The sequence below is a fragment of the Salmo trutta genome, chromosome 13 (genome assembly GCF_901001165.1).
Source record: "Salmo trutta chromosome 13, fSalTru1.1, whole genome shotgun sequence".
NCBI lineage: Eukaryota > Metazoa > Chordata > Actinopteri > Salmoniformes > Salmonidae > Salmo > Salmo trutta.
The window spans coordinates 58,820,896-58,838,943 of NC_042969.1; the positions used below are offsets into that span (position 1 = coordinate 58,820,896).

The 18,048-nt window shown below is 42.0% G+C and overlaps 1 protein-coding gene across 2 annotated transcripts in view; it reads right to left on the reverse strand.

The window, feature by feature from the left end:
* The window catches only part of sorl1 (sortilin-related receptor, L(DLR class) A repeats containing), a 79,191-nt gene that overhangs the window by 40,608 nt on the left and 20,535 nt on the right, over window positions 1-18,048 (reverse strand). For both annotated transcript variants that reach the window (XM_029772848.1, XM_029772847.1), the window contains exon 6: window positions 17,690-17,870. In XM_029772848.1, the coding sequence (XP_029628708.1) occupies window positions 17,690-17,870 (181 nt within the window). The remainder of the gene's footprint in view (window positions 1-17,689; window positions 17,871-18,048) is intronic.

The window sequence follows — 18,048 nt, forward strand, 5'->3', positions numbered from 1 at the left end:
GGGAAGTGAAATGATAGGCAACAATGACTTTGCTCATGATCATCAACGCCGCAAATGACATGTTACTATAATTTCCTTGAACTTTTTTTTCACGAGTGCCTTTTCATTATCTGGATAGACACGTGTGGTTTCTAGGTAATGTTAGACCAATCAAAGCAGTGGAGTGTGTAGTGAGGCAAAACTTTAGTGGTCAAAATTATCCATCTTTGGGCAACGGGGGATTGCAAAATACTATCACATCAAGCAATTATAACATTTATATACAGTACCAGACAAAAGTTTGGACACACCTACTCATTCAAAGGTTTTACTTTATTTTTACTATTTTCTACATTGTAGAATAAATAGTGAAGACATCAAACAGTGAAATAACACATATGGAATCATGTAGCAACCAAAAAAAAAAAAGTTAACAAATCAAAATTATATTTGAGATTCTTCAAAGTAACCACACTTTGCCTTGATGACAGCTTTGCACACTCTTGGCTTTCTCTCAACCAGCTTCGTGAATAATGCTTTTCCAACAGTCTTGAAGGAGTTCACACATATGCTGAGCACTTGTTGGCTGCTTTTCGTTCACTCTGCGGTCCAACTCATCACAAACCATTTCAATTGGGTTGTGGAGGCCAGGTCATCTGATGCAGCACTACATCACTCTCCTTGGTCAAATAGCCCTTACACAGCCTCAAGGTGTGTTTTGGGTCATTGTCCTGTTGAAATGTAAATGAAAGTCCCACTAAGCGCAAACCAGATGGGATGGCGTATTGCTGCAGAATGCTGTGGTAGCCATGCTGGTTAAGTGTGCTTTGAATTCTAAATCAATCACAGACAGTGTCACCAGCAAAGCACCCCCACACCATCACACCTCTTCTTCCATGCTTCACGGTGGGAACCACACATGCAGAGATCAACCGTTCACCTACTCTGCGTCTCACAAAGACATGGCGGTTGGAACCAAAAATCTCAAATTTGGACTCATCACACCAAAGGACAGATTTCCACCGGTCTAATGTCTATTGCTCGTGTTTCTTGGTCCAAGTAGTCTCTTCTTCTTATTGGTGTCCTTTAGTAGTGGTTTCTTTGCAGAAATTCGACCATGAAGGCATAATTCACGCAGTCTCCTCTGATGTTGAGATGCGTTGATGTTGAGATGCGTCTGTTACTTGCACTTTGTGAAGCATTTATTTGAGCTGCAATTAACTCTAATGAACTTATCCTCTACAGCAGAGGTAACTCTGGGTCTTCATTTCCTGTGGCGGTCCTCATGAGAGCCAGTTTCATCATAGCGCTTGATGGATTTTGCAACTGCACTTGAAGAAACGTTCAAAGTTCTTGAAATTGATATACCACCTCTACCTTGTCACAACACAACTGATTGGCTCAAACACATTAAGAATTGAAATATACATTTACATTACATTTTAGTCATTTAGCAGACGCTCTTATACAGAGCAACTTACAGTAGTGAATGCATACATTTCATTATTTTTTTTTCTGTGCTGGCCCCCCGTTGGAATCGAACCAACAACCCTGGCATTGAAAACACCATGCTCTACCAACTGAGCTGCAGGTGACAACCTCATGAAGCTGGTTGAGAGAATGCCAAGAGTTTGCAAAGCTGTAATCAAGGCAAAGGATGGCTACTTTGAAGAATTTCAAATATAAACTATATTTTGATTTGGGTAACACTTTTTTGGTTACTACATGATTCCATATGTGTTATTTCATAGTTTTGATGTCGTCACTATTATTCTACAACGTAGAAAATAGTAAAAAAGAAAGAAAAACCCTTGAATGAGTAGATCTGTCCAAACCTTTGACTGGTACTGTATATACATTTTTAACACAGACTAGCTCCAAAATAAGGTGGAAAAACAAACTTGCACCCCGTTTTAATTTCCTCCATTGCTCAGGCAGCCAAGTGAACACAAGGCTGTTTGGCTCATCTCAGTCGCGAGGAGGAGCAACTTTGCAGCTATTTCTGAATAATAAACAACGCCATGCTGGTAGGTGGTAACATTCAAATAAACCCCAGCCCTGAAACGAAACGTAGGCTGAAAATAATTTCATATCATAGGAAAAGACACCGCACTCACAAGGATTTGCACGAAGTGGAAACTATGACTTCTTGACTTAAATAATTGTGCAACATCATGGGTAAGCTCTGCCCATTGTCTTTCAGCTCGAAAAAGTGAATTTCTTCTGGTGTGGCCTGAGGGCTTTTAAAGACTCAAGTGATGAATCTATCTGTACTGTTGGGCGGATTGTAAGCTCAGTGGGCCAATGAGAACAATCAAAGGCCAAATCTCATTGTTATGTCCGCGAGACCACTTTGTTCAAGGGAGGGGAAAGGAGCTGTAATCTTTAATGAATTACAAGCAGGAAGACCAAAGCGTCGAGTCTCGCCGCCCTCTGGATCCCCAGAGAGACCTGAGACGCTATTTGCATCCCAAATGGCACCCTATTCCCTACAAAGTGCACTACTTTAGACCAGAGACTAATGGAGCCTGGTCAAAAGCAGTGCACTATATAGGGAATAGGGTGCCATTTGAGACGCAACCAGTGATGTGTCTCCTCTTACGTGTCAGTCTGGCAACACCGACACCATGTGATCTGCCTCCCAGGGATTGGCTAAACTAGGCTCACATCAGCAGAATGGGACCACTAACAGCCTGTCTGGCCTTCTGCCCTCCATTAACAACTAACAGAAATATTCTCTTCATTAAAAGCTGCAGGTAATAAATGTCAAGCGTGTACACTTAATTAGGGAGGCCAAATACACAGTTTAATATGATTATATTTGTAGTTATTGAGGCGCACACACACACACACACACACACACACACCCCGATTAATACAAATATCTTTACCGAGCTGGGACAAAACAATGGTATAAAATATGAGTACATATATATTTTTTACATTTTAGTCATTTAGCAGACGCTCTTATCCAGAGCGACTTACAGTAGTGAAGGCATACATTTCATTTCATGCATTTATTATTATATATTTTTTTGTACTGGCCCCCCGTGGGAATCGAACCCACAACCCTGGCATTGCACACACCATGCTGGCGTTGCAAACACCATGCTCTACCAACTGAGCCACAGAGTACAAAGGACAGTGTTAACATCATAGAGCAGCCAACAGTTTGTGGAAAAGAGATGTGTCACACAGACATGGAAATCCCACGATGATGCTAACAATGAAGAGAACAGATGGCTTCAGTAATGCACTGAAATAATATTTCAGTCTGACGGGCCACACAGACGGGCAAAACACAGCCACACTAGTGGTGCACAGTTGGAAAGCAGGCAGCAAATAAGAGCACCAGAACATTCCAGAATTATTCACCGCATAGGACGACAATCAGGTTCATGGCATCATCTTGGATTAACAGAGAGCGCCCTCAGGGTAGCCAAGATAATAAATAAAAACAAACAAAACATGTGCACGCTCACTGAGAGCTTTCCTAGTTCCCCCACTGATGGCTGATGGATCTAGGTAAGCATTCATGTCATGTAGTCTGTCTTTTATCTGATGACCCAGCAGGCGCAACAAAGTGACTCCCTGTTCCCTGAGACACAATGTGCCTGCCTGCATGAGTCCGTCTGTCTGCCTGTCTGCAAGTCTGTCTGCAAGTCTGGGTCCTCAGAGAGCCATTCAACCTATTGATTTATCTACTGTTGCTGTTAACGTTCCGTCTCCGCGACCCAGTCTGCCGTGTTCTGAAAGCCAAGCAGCCACAACAACACAATGTGGGCTTGGAAAATACCAAGGGGAGAGAAACTTACTCTCGGAAAAGACTACTGCTTCAATGCTTCAATGCCAGCCGGCCAGGGGGGTCATTTCAACCACAGCAGCTTGACTGGCTTCCATGACAGAAGAGAGGTCTGACGATCTGTGGAAAATGGATTCTATCCACCAGGGATTCAAATCAAACCTTGCTTTAACAAATGTATGGTGTCTTAATAATAATTTCATGATGGATGGTTAAGTCATTATGAAGTGTCATTATGTTAATATAAATACCAGGAACAGATACTGAGCATCATGAGTAGAATTCTTATTGAATTGATTCACCTTTACATATTCATAGCAAGTATATACCTTCAGCAGTCTAGCTGTTAAGAACAGAAGCACTGTGCTTCCAATGCAAATGATGATATTTGGATAACCCCCCTCCCTTTTCACGTTCTATATCTAAACCGATAAACTAGAAGAATAGTAGTGGGGGGGCACATGAAACCCTGTCCTCCCCAGTCCTCCTGCAGAGCCGAGCCTACGGGAGCTGTCGTTGTGGTTTGTTTATCCAGACAGGAGGTAGCTGTTCATCTGAGAGACATAGAGCCATTTCCCAGACCTCCCATTGCTTTTAAGTGGCATGTTTATCTCCTCCCTCCTTCTCTCACACTGGACATGTCACATCGTTTTTTACAGCGAAGTGCCCTGTTGTTTGTTTGTGTGTGTGTGTGTGTGTGTGTGTGTTTGTGTGTGTGTGTGTGTGTGTGTGTGTGATGCGTCACACATTGCAGTGGGAGCTGGGGAAATGTGGGGTTAGGCATCACACGTTAAGGAAGAAAGTAAAGGACCACTACAGCATTAAGGGCCATTGCGACCAATATGGCTGCCCGAAGGAATAAAGCCACGTCTTGTTCTCTGGGTGTCGCAACACTTAAATCTCTTTTACAGGGAAAACAAAAGGTCCAAACAGCAGCTTAAATAGGCATTGCAATCTCCTGTTCAATGTGGTTGTTGGTCTGCTCTATGCCGTTATGGGTACATTATACCCGTTGGGGGTATTGACGCATCAGGGAAAGCACAGGCAACCATTCGAAAAGGAAGTCCTTGATCTTGTTACACTCCCCCTCCTCCCGTCGCCACTGAGACACCTTGCAAATAACAAGGAAATGTGTCAAAAAGAAAAACCGAAGAAACCTCTTATTGACGTCCATTTATATGAATTAAGCCAGTTATCTTCCGGAGGACTATGGAAAGGAGTAGAGGTCTTAAGGTCTGATTATCAATCATTACTCAGGGATCTATACTGTCAGGCCTGGGATAAAACTCTGCGTTTTTGGGGCTTTTAATTGGCCTAAGAAGCTCTGTGCTGCCAAAAGCTCGTGATATTCATTACGGTAATCCTATTAGCCCCAGCCGAAGATATTAGTAGGGGCTGGGTAGTTGGTATGACTAGAGACGGGAGAGAGTGAGTGAGAGCGACGAGTTAGCGTTGACATGGTGTTGCTAATGCTCTGGGACTGGGCTGCGTCACTGAGCGTTTCACACGCTCACTGCACAACCGTATCTGGGGGAGGGGGCTGCTCTGTGGGTTGGGTCAGGCTGTGGGGTCACAGACAGGGCAACTGTAGTTGTTTAAAATAAAATAAAGTGAGTGCCTAAGCTAATGCTGCAAAGATATGACAACAGAGGCTCTTAGATAGGAACTAACATAGCTTTATATTTATTATTTATTAAATGTAAGGCTCTGGTGATTAATTTAACCACATTCACTGAGTGTACAAAACATTAGGAACTTCTGCTCTTTCCATGACAGACTGACCAGGTGAATCCTGTGACCCTATGATCCCTTATTGATGTCACTTGTTAAATCCACTTCAATCAGTGTAGGTGAAGGGGAGGAGACAGGTTAAAGAAGGATTTTTAACCCTTGAGACAATGGAGACATGGATTGTGTCTGTATGCCATTCAGAGGGTGAATGGGCAAGACAAAATATTTAAGTGCTTTTGAATGGGGTATGGTAGAAGGTGCCAGGTGCACTGGTTTGAGTGTGTCAAGAACTGCAATGCTGCTGGGCTTTTCACGCTCAACAGTTTCCCGTGTGTATGGTCCACCACCCAAAGGACATCCAGCCAACCTGACACAACTGTGGGAAGCATTGGAGTCAACATTGGCCAGCATCCCTTGTAGAGTCCATCCCCCAATGAATTGAGTTGTTCTGAGGGCAAAAGGGGGTGCAACTCAATATTATTTGTACACTCAGTGTAGTTTTCCATATTGTTTTTAAATTTGCCTATTTTGGATTCATGTGAATGGTGTTGTTGATTAACATAAACTACACTCCAACCATTCGTTTGTGTTTAGCCTCATTACCATCTATAAAAACAATCCACATCTACAATGGAAGTGGGAATATCACTTTCTACGAGTGGAAGAGTGAAATGATATAGCTTGGGAACAATTCTAGCCAGAAAAAAAACACACACCGTACTATCCTTTGGCTATGGAACAAATCCGCCCATTGGGAATAGCAACAGTACTTGAGACTGCAGCATACGGCAGCACTGGGCAACAGAACCCTGATGAGTGTGTGCATGAGCGGTTAGTGACACCAAGCAACAAGCAAACCACAACTTCATTAACAGCACATAGATCAGTCATGTCTGACAAGCTGCACTCTCTGGCCCCGACCAACAGGAGTGATGCTGGCCAACAGGTTGGTTGGGTAAGCAGACGAGACACAACATAAGCCATTTCGCTGTTCTAACAATCTGAGCGACCCACCTTAGTATACGCTCGCCTCTATGGAGACCGTCATAGTAGCGCATTCTGTCACATGCAAATGTGTTGTTAAAGTCTGCTAGCCTTACTCAAAGAGAGTTGGGACCAGAGGTGTGGACTCGAGTCACCTGACTTGGACTCGAGTCACAAATATGATGACTTGCAACTCGACTGACTTTAACACCAATGACTCGTGACTTGACTTGGACTTGAGCCTTATGACTCGACCTGACTTGATACCCTCCCCAAGCCAATATTAAAAATGATGCTATTAAAAAAAGTGTGCAGTGCATCAACTCTTCATTTAACGGATTACAGTTTGAATCGGACAGCAGCCAATCAAATTGTGCGTGGCAGCGCAGAGGAACGTCGGCGGGTGAATTCAGATGGAGCCCTTGGAAAGATGATACCCAAAATTATTATTTTTGGATATAAAGACGACGCTGTATCAACAAAAAACGGACTGCAACTTGCAAAACATGCGGGAAGAAAATTAGACGGAGGCGCAACAATTTCCAACTTTGTTCGACATTTGAAGCTGCACAAAGAACGGTAAGTCATGGGTAATATAGCCGACAGCTATCCATCTCACGAGGTTGTCAAATCAAATCAAATTGTATTTGTCACATACACATGGTTAGCAGATGTTAATGCGAGTGTAGCGAAATGCTTGTGCTTCTAGTTCCGACAATGCAGTAATATCCAACGAGTAATCTAACCTAACAACTTCATGAGTGTGTGTAACTTGTTTGTTTCATGGGTTTCTTTTTGCTGGCTTGTGATGTCTGGAGCCTGTATTGTTATGCGCGCTCCTCACTGCTTGCCTAGATTAGATTTGCAGATTGACTCGCCACCATGCTGTTTGGAGCTGGAAAAGATCAAATGAGCACATTTGTGGCAGAGTGCCTTCTAGAATGGTTGTGTACTCTTCCTAACCTGCTGATTACAGCGAGTGCGTGAACCTCTGATTATATTTATGCTTCACACAAATCCTACCATCCCTCTCTCTGCTGTCCTCTGCAGTTTTGAGCTTTCTCCATTGATAATGAATGAAGAACGGCGGCTTATTTCATCTGAGGCACCGCATTCAGATACAATTTTCCAGATAGAAATGCAATATATAGATCTGTACTCGATTCTCTAGTCTACACGGCAAAGGCTGTTGTAGGTGATGTATTTCTATGTGAATAGCCATGTTGGATGACCAGCAGATACTCTGCTGCTTAATTCATCTACAGGAGAGCAACCACCCCACACGACCCGACCCAGCCTACCACGCCTCTCCCGCTGTCACAGAGAGGGGGGGGGGGTCTTTCTCATGGCTACCCATGCATTTCCATGGAAATATAACGTTTATTTGGAAAGTAATAAATATAGATATTTTCATGATTTGCGTAAATGCAATATACTAACTATTACTCTTGGTATTACATTTGATGAAGAGCACGTTATGACTTGTTTAGGACTCCAAACTCGAAGTTTAGGACTTTGAGACTTGTCTCGGACTTGCCTGTCTTGACTTGGGACTTGACTTTGGACTTGAGTGCTAAGACTTGAGACTTACTTGTGACTTGTAAAAGAAAAATGACTTGGTCCCACCTCTGGTAGGGATGACCTTATGAAGTATGCTTGTAGCTGTGAATGTTGAGTCAATTGATTTGTAAGAGACTGATATGAATAAAGATATGGTAGTTACAATGTACAAACATTCACAATGTGCATATTTATAGGGGTTTAAGAATGCATATTTCATCAAGGTTGCACAAGCTAAGCAGCAGTGCAGAACCTCAGCTCTCCATTCAGTTTCTTTACAGAAACACCACTTCCTCATAGTGAAAATGCCCCAAACAGCCCTCCTCTGCAATTGTACTTTCAGTCTCTCTCTTTCCCCTTTCCGCTATGTGTGTGTGTGTGTGTGTGTGTAACGCCAGGATTCAGATACGTGTTTGGCAATGGCTGTTTAACATAGCGTTGACTGCAGTGAGTCTGCGTGGTTATTCAAGGCTAGGACTGAGTTTGCACAGACAGGAATCCTTACCCGTAATTGGCTCAGAATAGACATGTGTGCTATCAAATGCAAACTAATATTTCAGCCTAGTTTTGATGGGATTGGTATGCATCAGACCACATTAACCCTTTCACACGTACCATCACACGGGGTGTGATCGTTCTACAGTTGTCCCTGAAGCGTACGATCACACCCCGTGTGATTAGAACACTCATTTAGAACGGCCAGTTTCGAATGACGCAACAAACAACATTTGAGCTGGCCACACTTTTTTCAGAAACTATTTACACAAACACAGTCCTTACAAAGTTATGTCCAGAATGTGAGTAGTTTATTTTTGGATGCAATGTTCAGATATTCACAGAAGTATCTATAGCATAACACAATCATTCTAACCGGAAAAATGTAGGCTACATTTGTCCTAGCGCTGAGGAAAGATTGACGCAACACAAGCGGTCATATTTTCTAACTCTCGGCTGACATAAACTACACTACGAATTAGCTAATAGCAATTACTATGTACAATTAATCACATCACGGGTGAGCTCACCGTTGATCAAAATAATTGAGTAAAACACTTTCTAGAAATTGAAAGTAATCCGACGATTAGTTTCAGCGCGCAGCCATGCTTTTTTACCTCACAGAAACCGAAGATAATAAGAGAAGACAAGATGAGTTGAAGGGGTGTGGTCTACCATCATTCACATCCCACATTCACTTCCTGAAGTTCTCAAAAAATGAGTGAACCCTTACTCACCTCATTTTGTTATAGCATCTTTGGTCCGACAGACGATCAAGTGAAACCCAGAATGCATTGTATGTCAACAAACATGGCTCCATACACAAAGCTGGAATTAGCTTAGCTCATCATAATCAGTACAACCTTCAAAACATTATTTTACACACATACTATGCGCCCTTTACAATTTATGCAAAAATCGGAACGCATGATTTATCACGGGTAATTGAAAAACGTAAATAAAATAGTAAATATATCAATAATACCACACAAAACATTTTCTGATAGTGATTTATTGATACAAATGGCGCGTGCAGGCAGTCAATCACGGTAACCTCTCACTCCCACTCTGAGCATTCAGTGTTGTTGTTTATGTAACAATCACATCCTGGAATGGAGAGAACGTTCGAACATCATGTGCATAAAAAAACTCACGCAGGGGCGACCGTTAGAGATATTTGGAACTCACACGTGAAAGGGTTAACCCCAGTGTTCCACAGTACATGACATGGCCCGTCTCTCCAGTCCACATTGCGTACACAGCAAAATATATTCCTCTTTTTATGGAGGGGTCAATAATTAAAGTTCCTCTTTCATTGTATGAGGCTTTATTGGACTGCATGCGCCCAGGCAAAGCACGCTGGATATTTGTGACACAGATTCACAGCCAAGGAAGGAGCCTGGGATCAGATATGCCAAACAACGTGTGACTTTATCGCAAACAGACACTGCTGGGGTTATAGGAGGCCAAATTCTTTAGCTAGGGATAAGAGATACTACCTTTAGAACGATTCTATGCATGTGGTGGACTTATCAGGTATTTAAGCCTACCAGTTCAATATGATGGGTTTGACTAATGACTTACAGTCCTTCAGAAAGTATTCATACCCCTTAAATTATTCCACATTTTATTGTGTCACAGCCGGAATAGAAAATGTCTCACCCATCTACAAACAATACCCCATAATGACAAAGTGAAAACATGTTTTTAGACATTGTTGCACAATTTTTGAAAAAGAAAATACTGAAATAACAAATTGACTTAAGTATTCCCACCCCTGAATCAACATGTTAAGATCACCTTTGGCTGCAATTACAGCTGTGAGTCTTTCTGGGTAAGTCTCTAAGAGCTTTGCACACCTGGATTGTACAATATTTGCACATAATTATTTTATTCTTCAAGCTCTGTCAAGTTGGTTGTTGATCATTGCTAGACAGCCATTTTCAGGTTTTGCCATAGATTTTTAAGACAATTTAAGTAAAACATGAACTAGGCCACTTAGGAACATTCTGTCATCTTGGTAAGCAACCAGGGTGTATATTTGGCCTTGTGTTTCAGGTTTTTGTCCTGCTGAATGGTGAATTTTTTTCCCAGTGTCTGTTGGAAAGCAGACAACCAGGTTTTCCTCTATGATTTTGCCTCTGCTTAGCTCTTCTCCCTAGTCCTTGCCGACGACAAGCACACCCATAACATGATGCAGCCATCACCATGCTTGAAAATATGAAGAGTGGTACTCAGTGATGTGTTGTGTTTGCCCCAAATATAACACTTTGCTTTCAGGACAAAGTTAATTTCTTTGCTACATTTTTTGCAGTTTTACTGTAGTGCCTTGTTGCAAACAGGATGCATGTTTTGGAATATTTTTATTCTGTACAGGCTGCCTTCTTTTCACTCTGCCAATTAGGTTAGTATTGTGGAGTAACTACAATGTTGTTGATCAAACCTCAGTTCTCTCCTACCACAGCCATTAAACTCTGTGTCATGACTCTCCTGGGTGAGGATCAAAGGCCTCAGATCAGCTTGGTAAATAGCTGACAACAACCAGACCCTCTTACCCACAAAAGAGGGGAAGGGGGTGGGCCGGTTTTGACACCTTAACACTCAGTCGTAAATTAGGCAGGAGGAGAATCTCTCCCTTTGCTCCTCAGTATTGGGAAAGAAATGTGCTTTGTCTCCAGAATACTTTTGCCGCCAAAACCTTTTTGGCCAAAAAGTGAACATTGGAACATTATTTCTAACATCTGAGTGTTTGGAATGATCAGTGGGGACTTAAAACCTGTTAGGGCTAGGGGGCAGTATTTACACGGCCGGATAAAAAACGTACCCGATTTAATCTGGTTACTACTCCTACCCAGTAACTAGAATATGCATATAATTATTGGCTTTGGATAGAAAACACCCTAAAGTTTCTAAAACTGTTTGAATGGTGTCTGTGAGTATAACAGAACTCATATGGCAGGCAAAAACCTGAAAAGATTCCTTAAAGGAAGTGCCCTCTCTGACAAGATCTTGTTCTTCTTGTCTCTGTTTATTAAAGACTGAGGATCTTCGCTGTAACGTGACACTTCCTACGGCTCCCATAGGCTCTCAGAGCCCGGGAAAAAGCTGAATGATGTCATTCCAGTAGAAGTCCTGGGAGTGCATTCTGACGAAGAACACCAAAGGTAATCAAACTTTTCTAATAGTAAATCGGAGTTTGGTGAAGGCTAAACTTGCTGGGTGTCTAAATAGCTAGCCCTGTGATGCCGGGCTATCTACTTAGAATATTGCAAAATGTGCTTTCACCAAAAAGCTATTTTAAAATCGGACATATCGAGTGCATAGAGGAGTTCTGTATCTATGATTCTTAAAATAATTGTTATGCTTTTTGTGAACGTTTATCGTGAGTAATTTAGTAAATTGTTAGTAAATTCGCCGGAAGTTTGCGGGGGGTATGCTAGTTCTGAACGTCACATGCTAATGTAAAAAGCTGGTTTTTGATATAAATATGAACTTGATTGAACAAAACATGCATGTATTGTATAACATAATGTCCTAGGTGTGTCATCTGATGAAGATCAAAGGTTAGTGCTGCATTTAGCTGTCTTCTGGGTTTTTGTGACATTATATGCTAGCTTGAAAAATGGGTGTCTGATTATTTCTGGCTGGGTACTCTGCTGACATAATCTAATGTTTTGCTTTCGTTGTAAAGCCTTTTTTAAACCGGACAGTGTGGTTAGATTAACGAGAGTCTTGTCTTTAAAATGCTGTAAAATAGTCATATGTTTGAGAAATTGAAGTAATAGCATTTCTAAGGTATTTGAATAACGCGCCACAGGATTCCACTGGCTGTTACGTAGGTGGGACGATTTGGTGCCACCTACCCTAGAGAGGTTAAAGAATAATCATGTCATATTGTTTATTATTTTGTGATGTCATTAAGGATGGTATCAAGAAATAACTCGGAAAGTGGACACATTGTCAAGTTTACATCTAAATGTTGTATAAAATATATGATTAAGTATGAGAGTTTTTTTTTGTTAACCTGTTAGGGTATAGGGGGCAGTATTGATAATTTTTTGAAAAAATATGTGCCCATTTTTAACTGCCTATTACACCAACTCAGAAGCTAGAATATGCATATTATTGTTCAGGTTTGGATAGAAAACACCCTAAAGTTTCTAAAACTGTTTGAATGGTGTCTGTGAGTATAACAGAACTCATTTGGCAGGCAAAACCCTGAGACAGATTCTGACAGGAAGTGGATACCTGATGTGTTGAATTGACTTTAAGCCTATACCATTGAAAAACAAAGGGGGTGAGGAATGTTTTGGCACTTCCTATTGCTTCCACAAGATGTCCCCAGCCTTTACAAAGTGTTTTGAGTCTTCTACAGTGAGATCTGACTGAAGAAGAGCTTTGGAACGGCGATGGCCCATTAGACACCTGGCGTGCGATTTGATGGTGGGTACTCTCATTCCGAAACGTTTTAAAAGAGAACCCAATGGTCCGCCTTGAATTTTATTCATGTTCTGGTTAAAAAAGGCCCTAATGATTTATGCGATACAACGTTTGACATGTTTGAACGAACGTAAATATATTTTTTCCGTTCGTGATGTGAAGTGAAGTCCGGCTGGCTTAGATCATGTGCTACAACACGGAGGTTTTTGGACATAAATGATGAGCTTTTTTGAACAAAACTACATTCGTTATGGACCTGGGATTCTTTGGAAGTGACATCTGATGAAGAGAATCAAAGGTAATGGATTATTTACATAGTATTTTCGATTTTAGATCTCTCCAACATGGCGGTTAGTCTGTACCGCAATGCGTATTTTTCTGGCGCAGTGCTCAGATTATTGCAAAGTGTGATTTCCCAGTAAGGTTAATTTTAAATCTGGCAAGTCCATTGCGTTCAAGAGATGTAAATCTATAATTCTTTGAATGACAATATAATATTTTACCAATGTTTTCTAATATTAATTAATTATTTTGTTGTCATGACTTGACTGCCGGTATTGGAGGGAAACGATTTCCTGAACATCAACGCCATAGTAAAACGCTGTTTTTAGATATAAATATGAACTTGATAGAACTAAAAATGCATGCATTGTCTAACATAATGTCCTAGGAGTGTCATCTGATGGAGATTGTAAAAGGTTAGTGCATAATTTTAGCTGATTTTATGGTTTTGGTGACGCCTGTCTTTGAATCGACAATACACTACACACAGCTATTGTCAATGTACTCTCCTAACATAACCTAACTTTATGCTTTCCCCGTAAAACCTTTTTGAAATCGGAAAACGTGGTTAGATTAAGGAGATGTTTATCTTTCAAAGGCTGTAAGTTAGTTGTATGTTTGAGAAATTTGAATTTTGACATTTATTTGGTTTCAAATTTGCCGCTCTTGAAATGCACCTGCTGTTGATAGGGTGCGCCACGGGGGGCACGCTAACGTCCCACATAGCCCCAAGAAGTTAACAAGAGAATCACTGACAGGATGTCAGCTGGTCCTTTTTGTAGCAGGGCTGAAATGCAGTGGAAATGTTTTTGGGGGGATTTAGTTAATTTGCATGGCAAAGAGACTTTGCAATTAATTGCAATTCATCTGATCACTCTTCATAACATTCTGGAGTATATGCAAATTGCCATCATACAAACTGAGGCAGCAGACTTTGTGAAAATGTATATTTGTGTCGTTCTCAACTTTTGGCCACGACTGTACACACTTACATGAGACAAAAGTCCCTAGTGGACTGACAAGATATGACGGCTTGTTACACAGATGGAGAAAGGGACATTTTATCATGGATACATTCTAGGACTGTTCTCACATTAATCGTATACCTTACACACGAACTGCCACCCGTTTGGGTAAGAAATGCAATGTATTTATGTGTAGATGTCCTTGTTTGTTGTCTCTCTGTTGAAACCAATCGATCCTTCTATGGGGAATGGCTCGATAGGGGTAAGGCTCTGATTTTTCACCAGAGGTCACAATGTCCTCCAATGTCCTTGGCCTGGCTTGGAGTGGAGTGTTTCTTCAGAACAGATACTTAGTGATTGTCTGAGATGGAATTTTCTTATTTCCCACCTCGTGTCTTTAGTCAAAGTTCTAGGACCACTTTTACATGCCCAACTGCAGACTGGAGATTTTAATGCCTAGTTTTTATCTTCTTCACCTCGTTTTGAGTTTTCAGCCATTTGTAACGTTTAGCTCACGCTTCACGTCTGCTGGTCTCAAGGTTGATTATTCAGGGTTTAGCCGGGTTGCTACTTTACATGCCAGTAGCAACCCGGCAATGTTCGGGTCTGTTGTAAATTTTGTTACCAAGGCTTTTAATCCTCAGGGAAAAAGGGGTCATTCCATCACGCCGACACGATGTCTGTGCTCACTTGGGGCGTGGCTACTGACTGGGCAAAAGTTTATATGAAAAACAATTATCTCATTAGAAGATTAAATCACATTCCTTTCTTAACACAGGTGTGAGTGTTGACGAGGACAAGGTTGGAGATCACTCTGTCATGCTGATTGAGTTCGAATAACATACGGGAAGCTTCAAAAGGCGGGTGGTGCTTGAAATCATTGTTCTTCCTCTGTCATCCATGCTTACCTGCAAGGAAACACGTGCCGTTATCATTGCTTTGCACAAAAAGGGTTTCACAGGCAAGGATATTGCTGCCAGTAAGATTGCACCTAAATCAACCATTTATTGGATCATCAAGAACTTCAAGGAGAGCGGTTCAATTGTTGTGAAGAAGGCTTCAGGGCGCCCAAGAAAGTCCAGCAAGGCCTCCCGGGTGGCGCAGTGGTCTAAGGCTAGCTGTGCCACCAGATATTCTGGGTTCGAGCCCAGGCTCTGTCGCAGCCGGCCGCGACCGGGAGGTCCATGGGGCGATGCACAATTGGCCCAGCGTCATCCGGGTTAGGGAGGGTTTGGCCGTCAGGGATATCGTTGTCTCATCGCGCACTAGCGACTCCTGTGGCGGACCGGGTGCAGTGCACGCTGACCAGGTCGCCAGGTGTACGGTGTTTCCTCCGACACATTGGTACGGCTGGCTTCTGGGTTGGATGTGTGTTGTGTCAAGAAGCAGTGCGGCTAGGTTGGGTTGTGTTTCGGAGGACGCATGGCTCTTGACCTTCGCCTCTCCCGAGTCCGTACAGGAGTTGCAGCGATGAGACAAGACTAACTACTACCAATTGGATACCACAAAATTGGGGAAAAAATAAAAATAAAAAAATAAATAAAAAGTCCAGTAAGAGCCAGGACCGTCTCCTAAAGTTGATTCAGCTGCGGGGCACCACCAGTACAGAGCTTGCCCAGGAATGGCAGCAGGCAGGTGTGAGTGCATCTGCACACACAATGAGGTGAAGACTTTTGGAGGATGGCCTGGTGTCAAGAAGGGCAGCAAAGAAGCCACTTCTCTCCAGGAAAAACATCAGGGACAGACTGATATTCTGCAAAAGGTACAGGGATTGGACTGCTGAGGACTGGGGTAAAGTCATTTTCTCTGATGAATACACTTTCCGATTGCTTGGGGCATCCGGAAAACAGCTTGACCGGAGAAGACCCATCAGTCCTGTGTCATGACAACAGTAAAGCATCCTGAGACCATTCATGTGTGGGGTTGCTTCTCAGCCAAGGGAGTGGGCTCACTCACAATTTTGCCTTAGAACACAGCCATGAATAAAGAATAGTACCAACACATCCTCCGAGAGCAACTTCTCCCAACCATCCAGGAACAGTTTGGTGATGAACAATGCCTTTTCCAGCATGATGGAGCACCTTGCCATGAGGCAAAAGTGATAACTAAGTGGATCGGGGAACAAAGCATCAATATTTTGGGTCCATGGCCAGGAAACTCCCCAGACCTTAATCCCATAGAGAACTTGTGGTCAATCCTCAAGAGGCGGGTGGACAAACAAAAACTCACAAATTCTGACAAACTCCAAGCATTGATTATGCAAGAATGGGCTGCCATCAGTCAGAATGTGTTGAAAAAGAAGGGTCAACACTGCAAATATTGACTCTTTGCATCAACTTCATGTAAATGTCAATAAAAGCCTTTGACACTTATGAAATGCTTGTAATTATACTTCAGTATTCCATAGTAACAAAATTATCTAAAGACACTGAAGCAGCAAACTTTGTGGAAATTAATATTTGTGTCATTCTCAAAACCTTTGGCCACGACTGTATGTGTATTCGGTATTACTATTTAGTTAGTTATTAAATAAACAATTAAATCAATTTGTGTAGTACTGAATAGTCAGAAAGGGCTGGGGTTCTTGCGGATTCAAGAAGTCTGCGACGTTCCAAATGAGACTGATATGAGGTAATGATTAATAAGTGACTTATCGATATACAACTTATATATATCTAGAGTATATCTAGAGTTTAATTCAGGAGATGGTAACTCGTTAAACAACTTCTTCCGTGGTGCCCCAAATTCCTAATGAGTTAATTGTTACATGACTCATTTAAATGGGGTAACAATTTAACATAGTTAGTGGATTGAATAAATAACAGTCATCAGATTAACGAAGGTCACGTCACAACATCTGTAACTGTTTTAAAGTCACCATTGGTGAAATCCCTGAGCGGTTTCCTTCCTCCCCGGCAACTGAGTTAGTAAGGACACCTGTATCTTTGTAGTGACTAGGTATATTGATACACCATCCAAAGTATAATTAATAACTTCACCGTGCCCAAAGGGATATTCAAATGTCTGCTTCTTTATAATTTTTTTACCCATCTACCAATAGGTGTCCTTTGTTGCGAGGTATTGAAAAACCTATCTGGTCTTAGTTGAATCAGTGGTTGAAATTCACTGCTCGACTGAGGGACCTTAAAGATAATTGTATGTGTACGGAGATGAGGTAGTCATAAAAAAAACATGCTAAACACTATTATTGCACTATTTAATCCATTTTCAATTCAGGTTTTAACAACAAAATGTGGAAAAAGTCAAGGGTGTGAATACTTTCTGAAGGCAGAGGTATTAGAACATAGTTAAGGTTAGACCACCCAATTTTTGTGTTGTTAAAATAATCAATGTGGGTATTCCTCTCCATAATAACATGAGCATTCTCAACACTGCAAGAGCAACAGAATGCCTGCCATGTATAATTCCCCTGCAGGTCAACCTCACTTACTGTGGAAGTGGTGGCGAACATGTACTTGTCCCGGAGCTGGAAGTTGTCCACTCTCTCTAGGACGACTCGGCGGTTCTGCTCGCTCTGGAAGAAGTCGGTGCTGCTGAGGATGCTGGACACCCCCTGGGGCTCGTGCCTCTGGACCAGCACCGTGGTGGGGGAGTCGTACGGCTCCACACCCCTGGAAAGATGCAGAAAACGGCTGTAAGTGGGACATAGGTAGGGCCAAATGTTTTTCTTTGTTGACCATGTGACCTGTACAGGAAGAATTTATTGGCCAAGGGCCTTGGAGTTCTTCCCACTCAGATAACACGGTCTTGACGTCTAACCATAGCTAACCCTCCACATCCACACCTTTA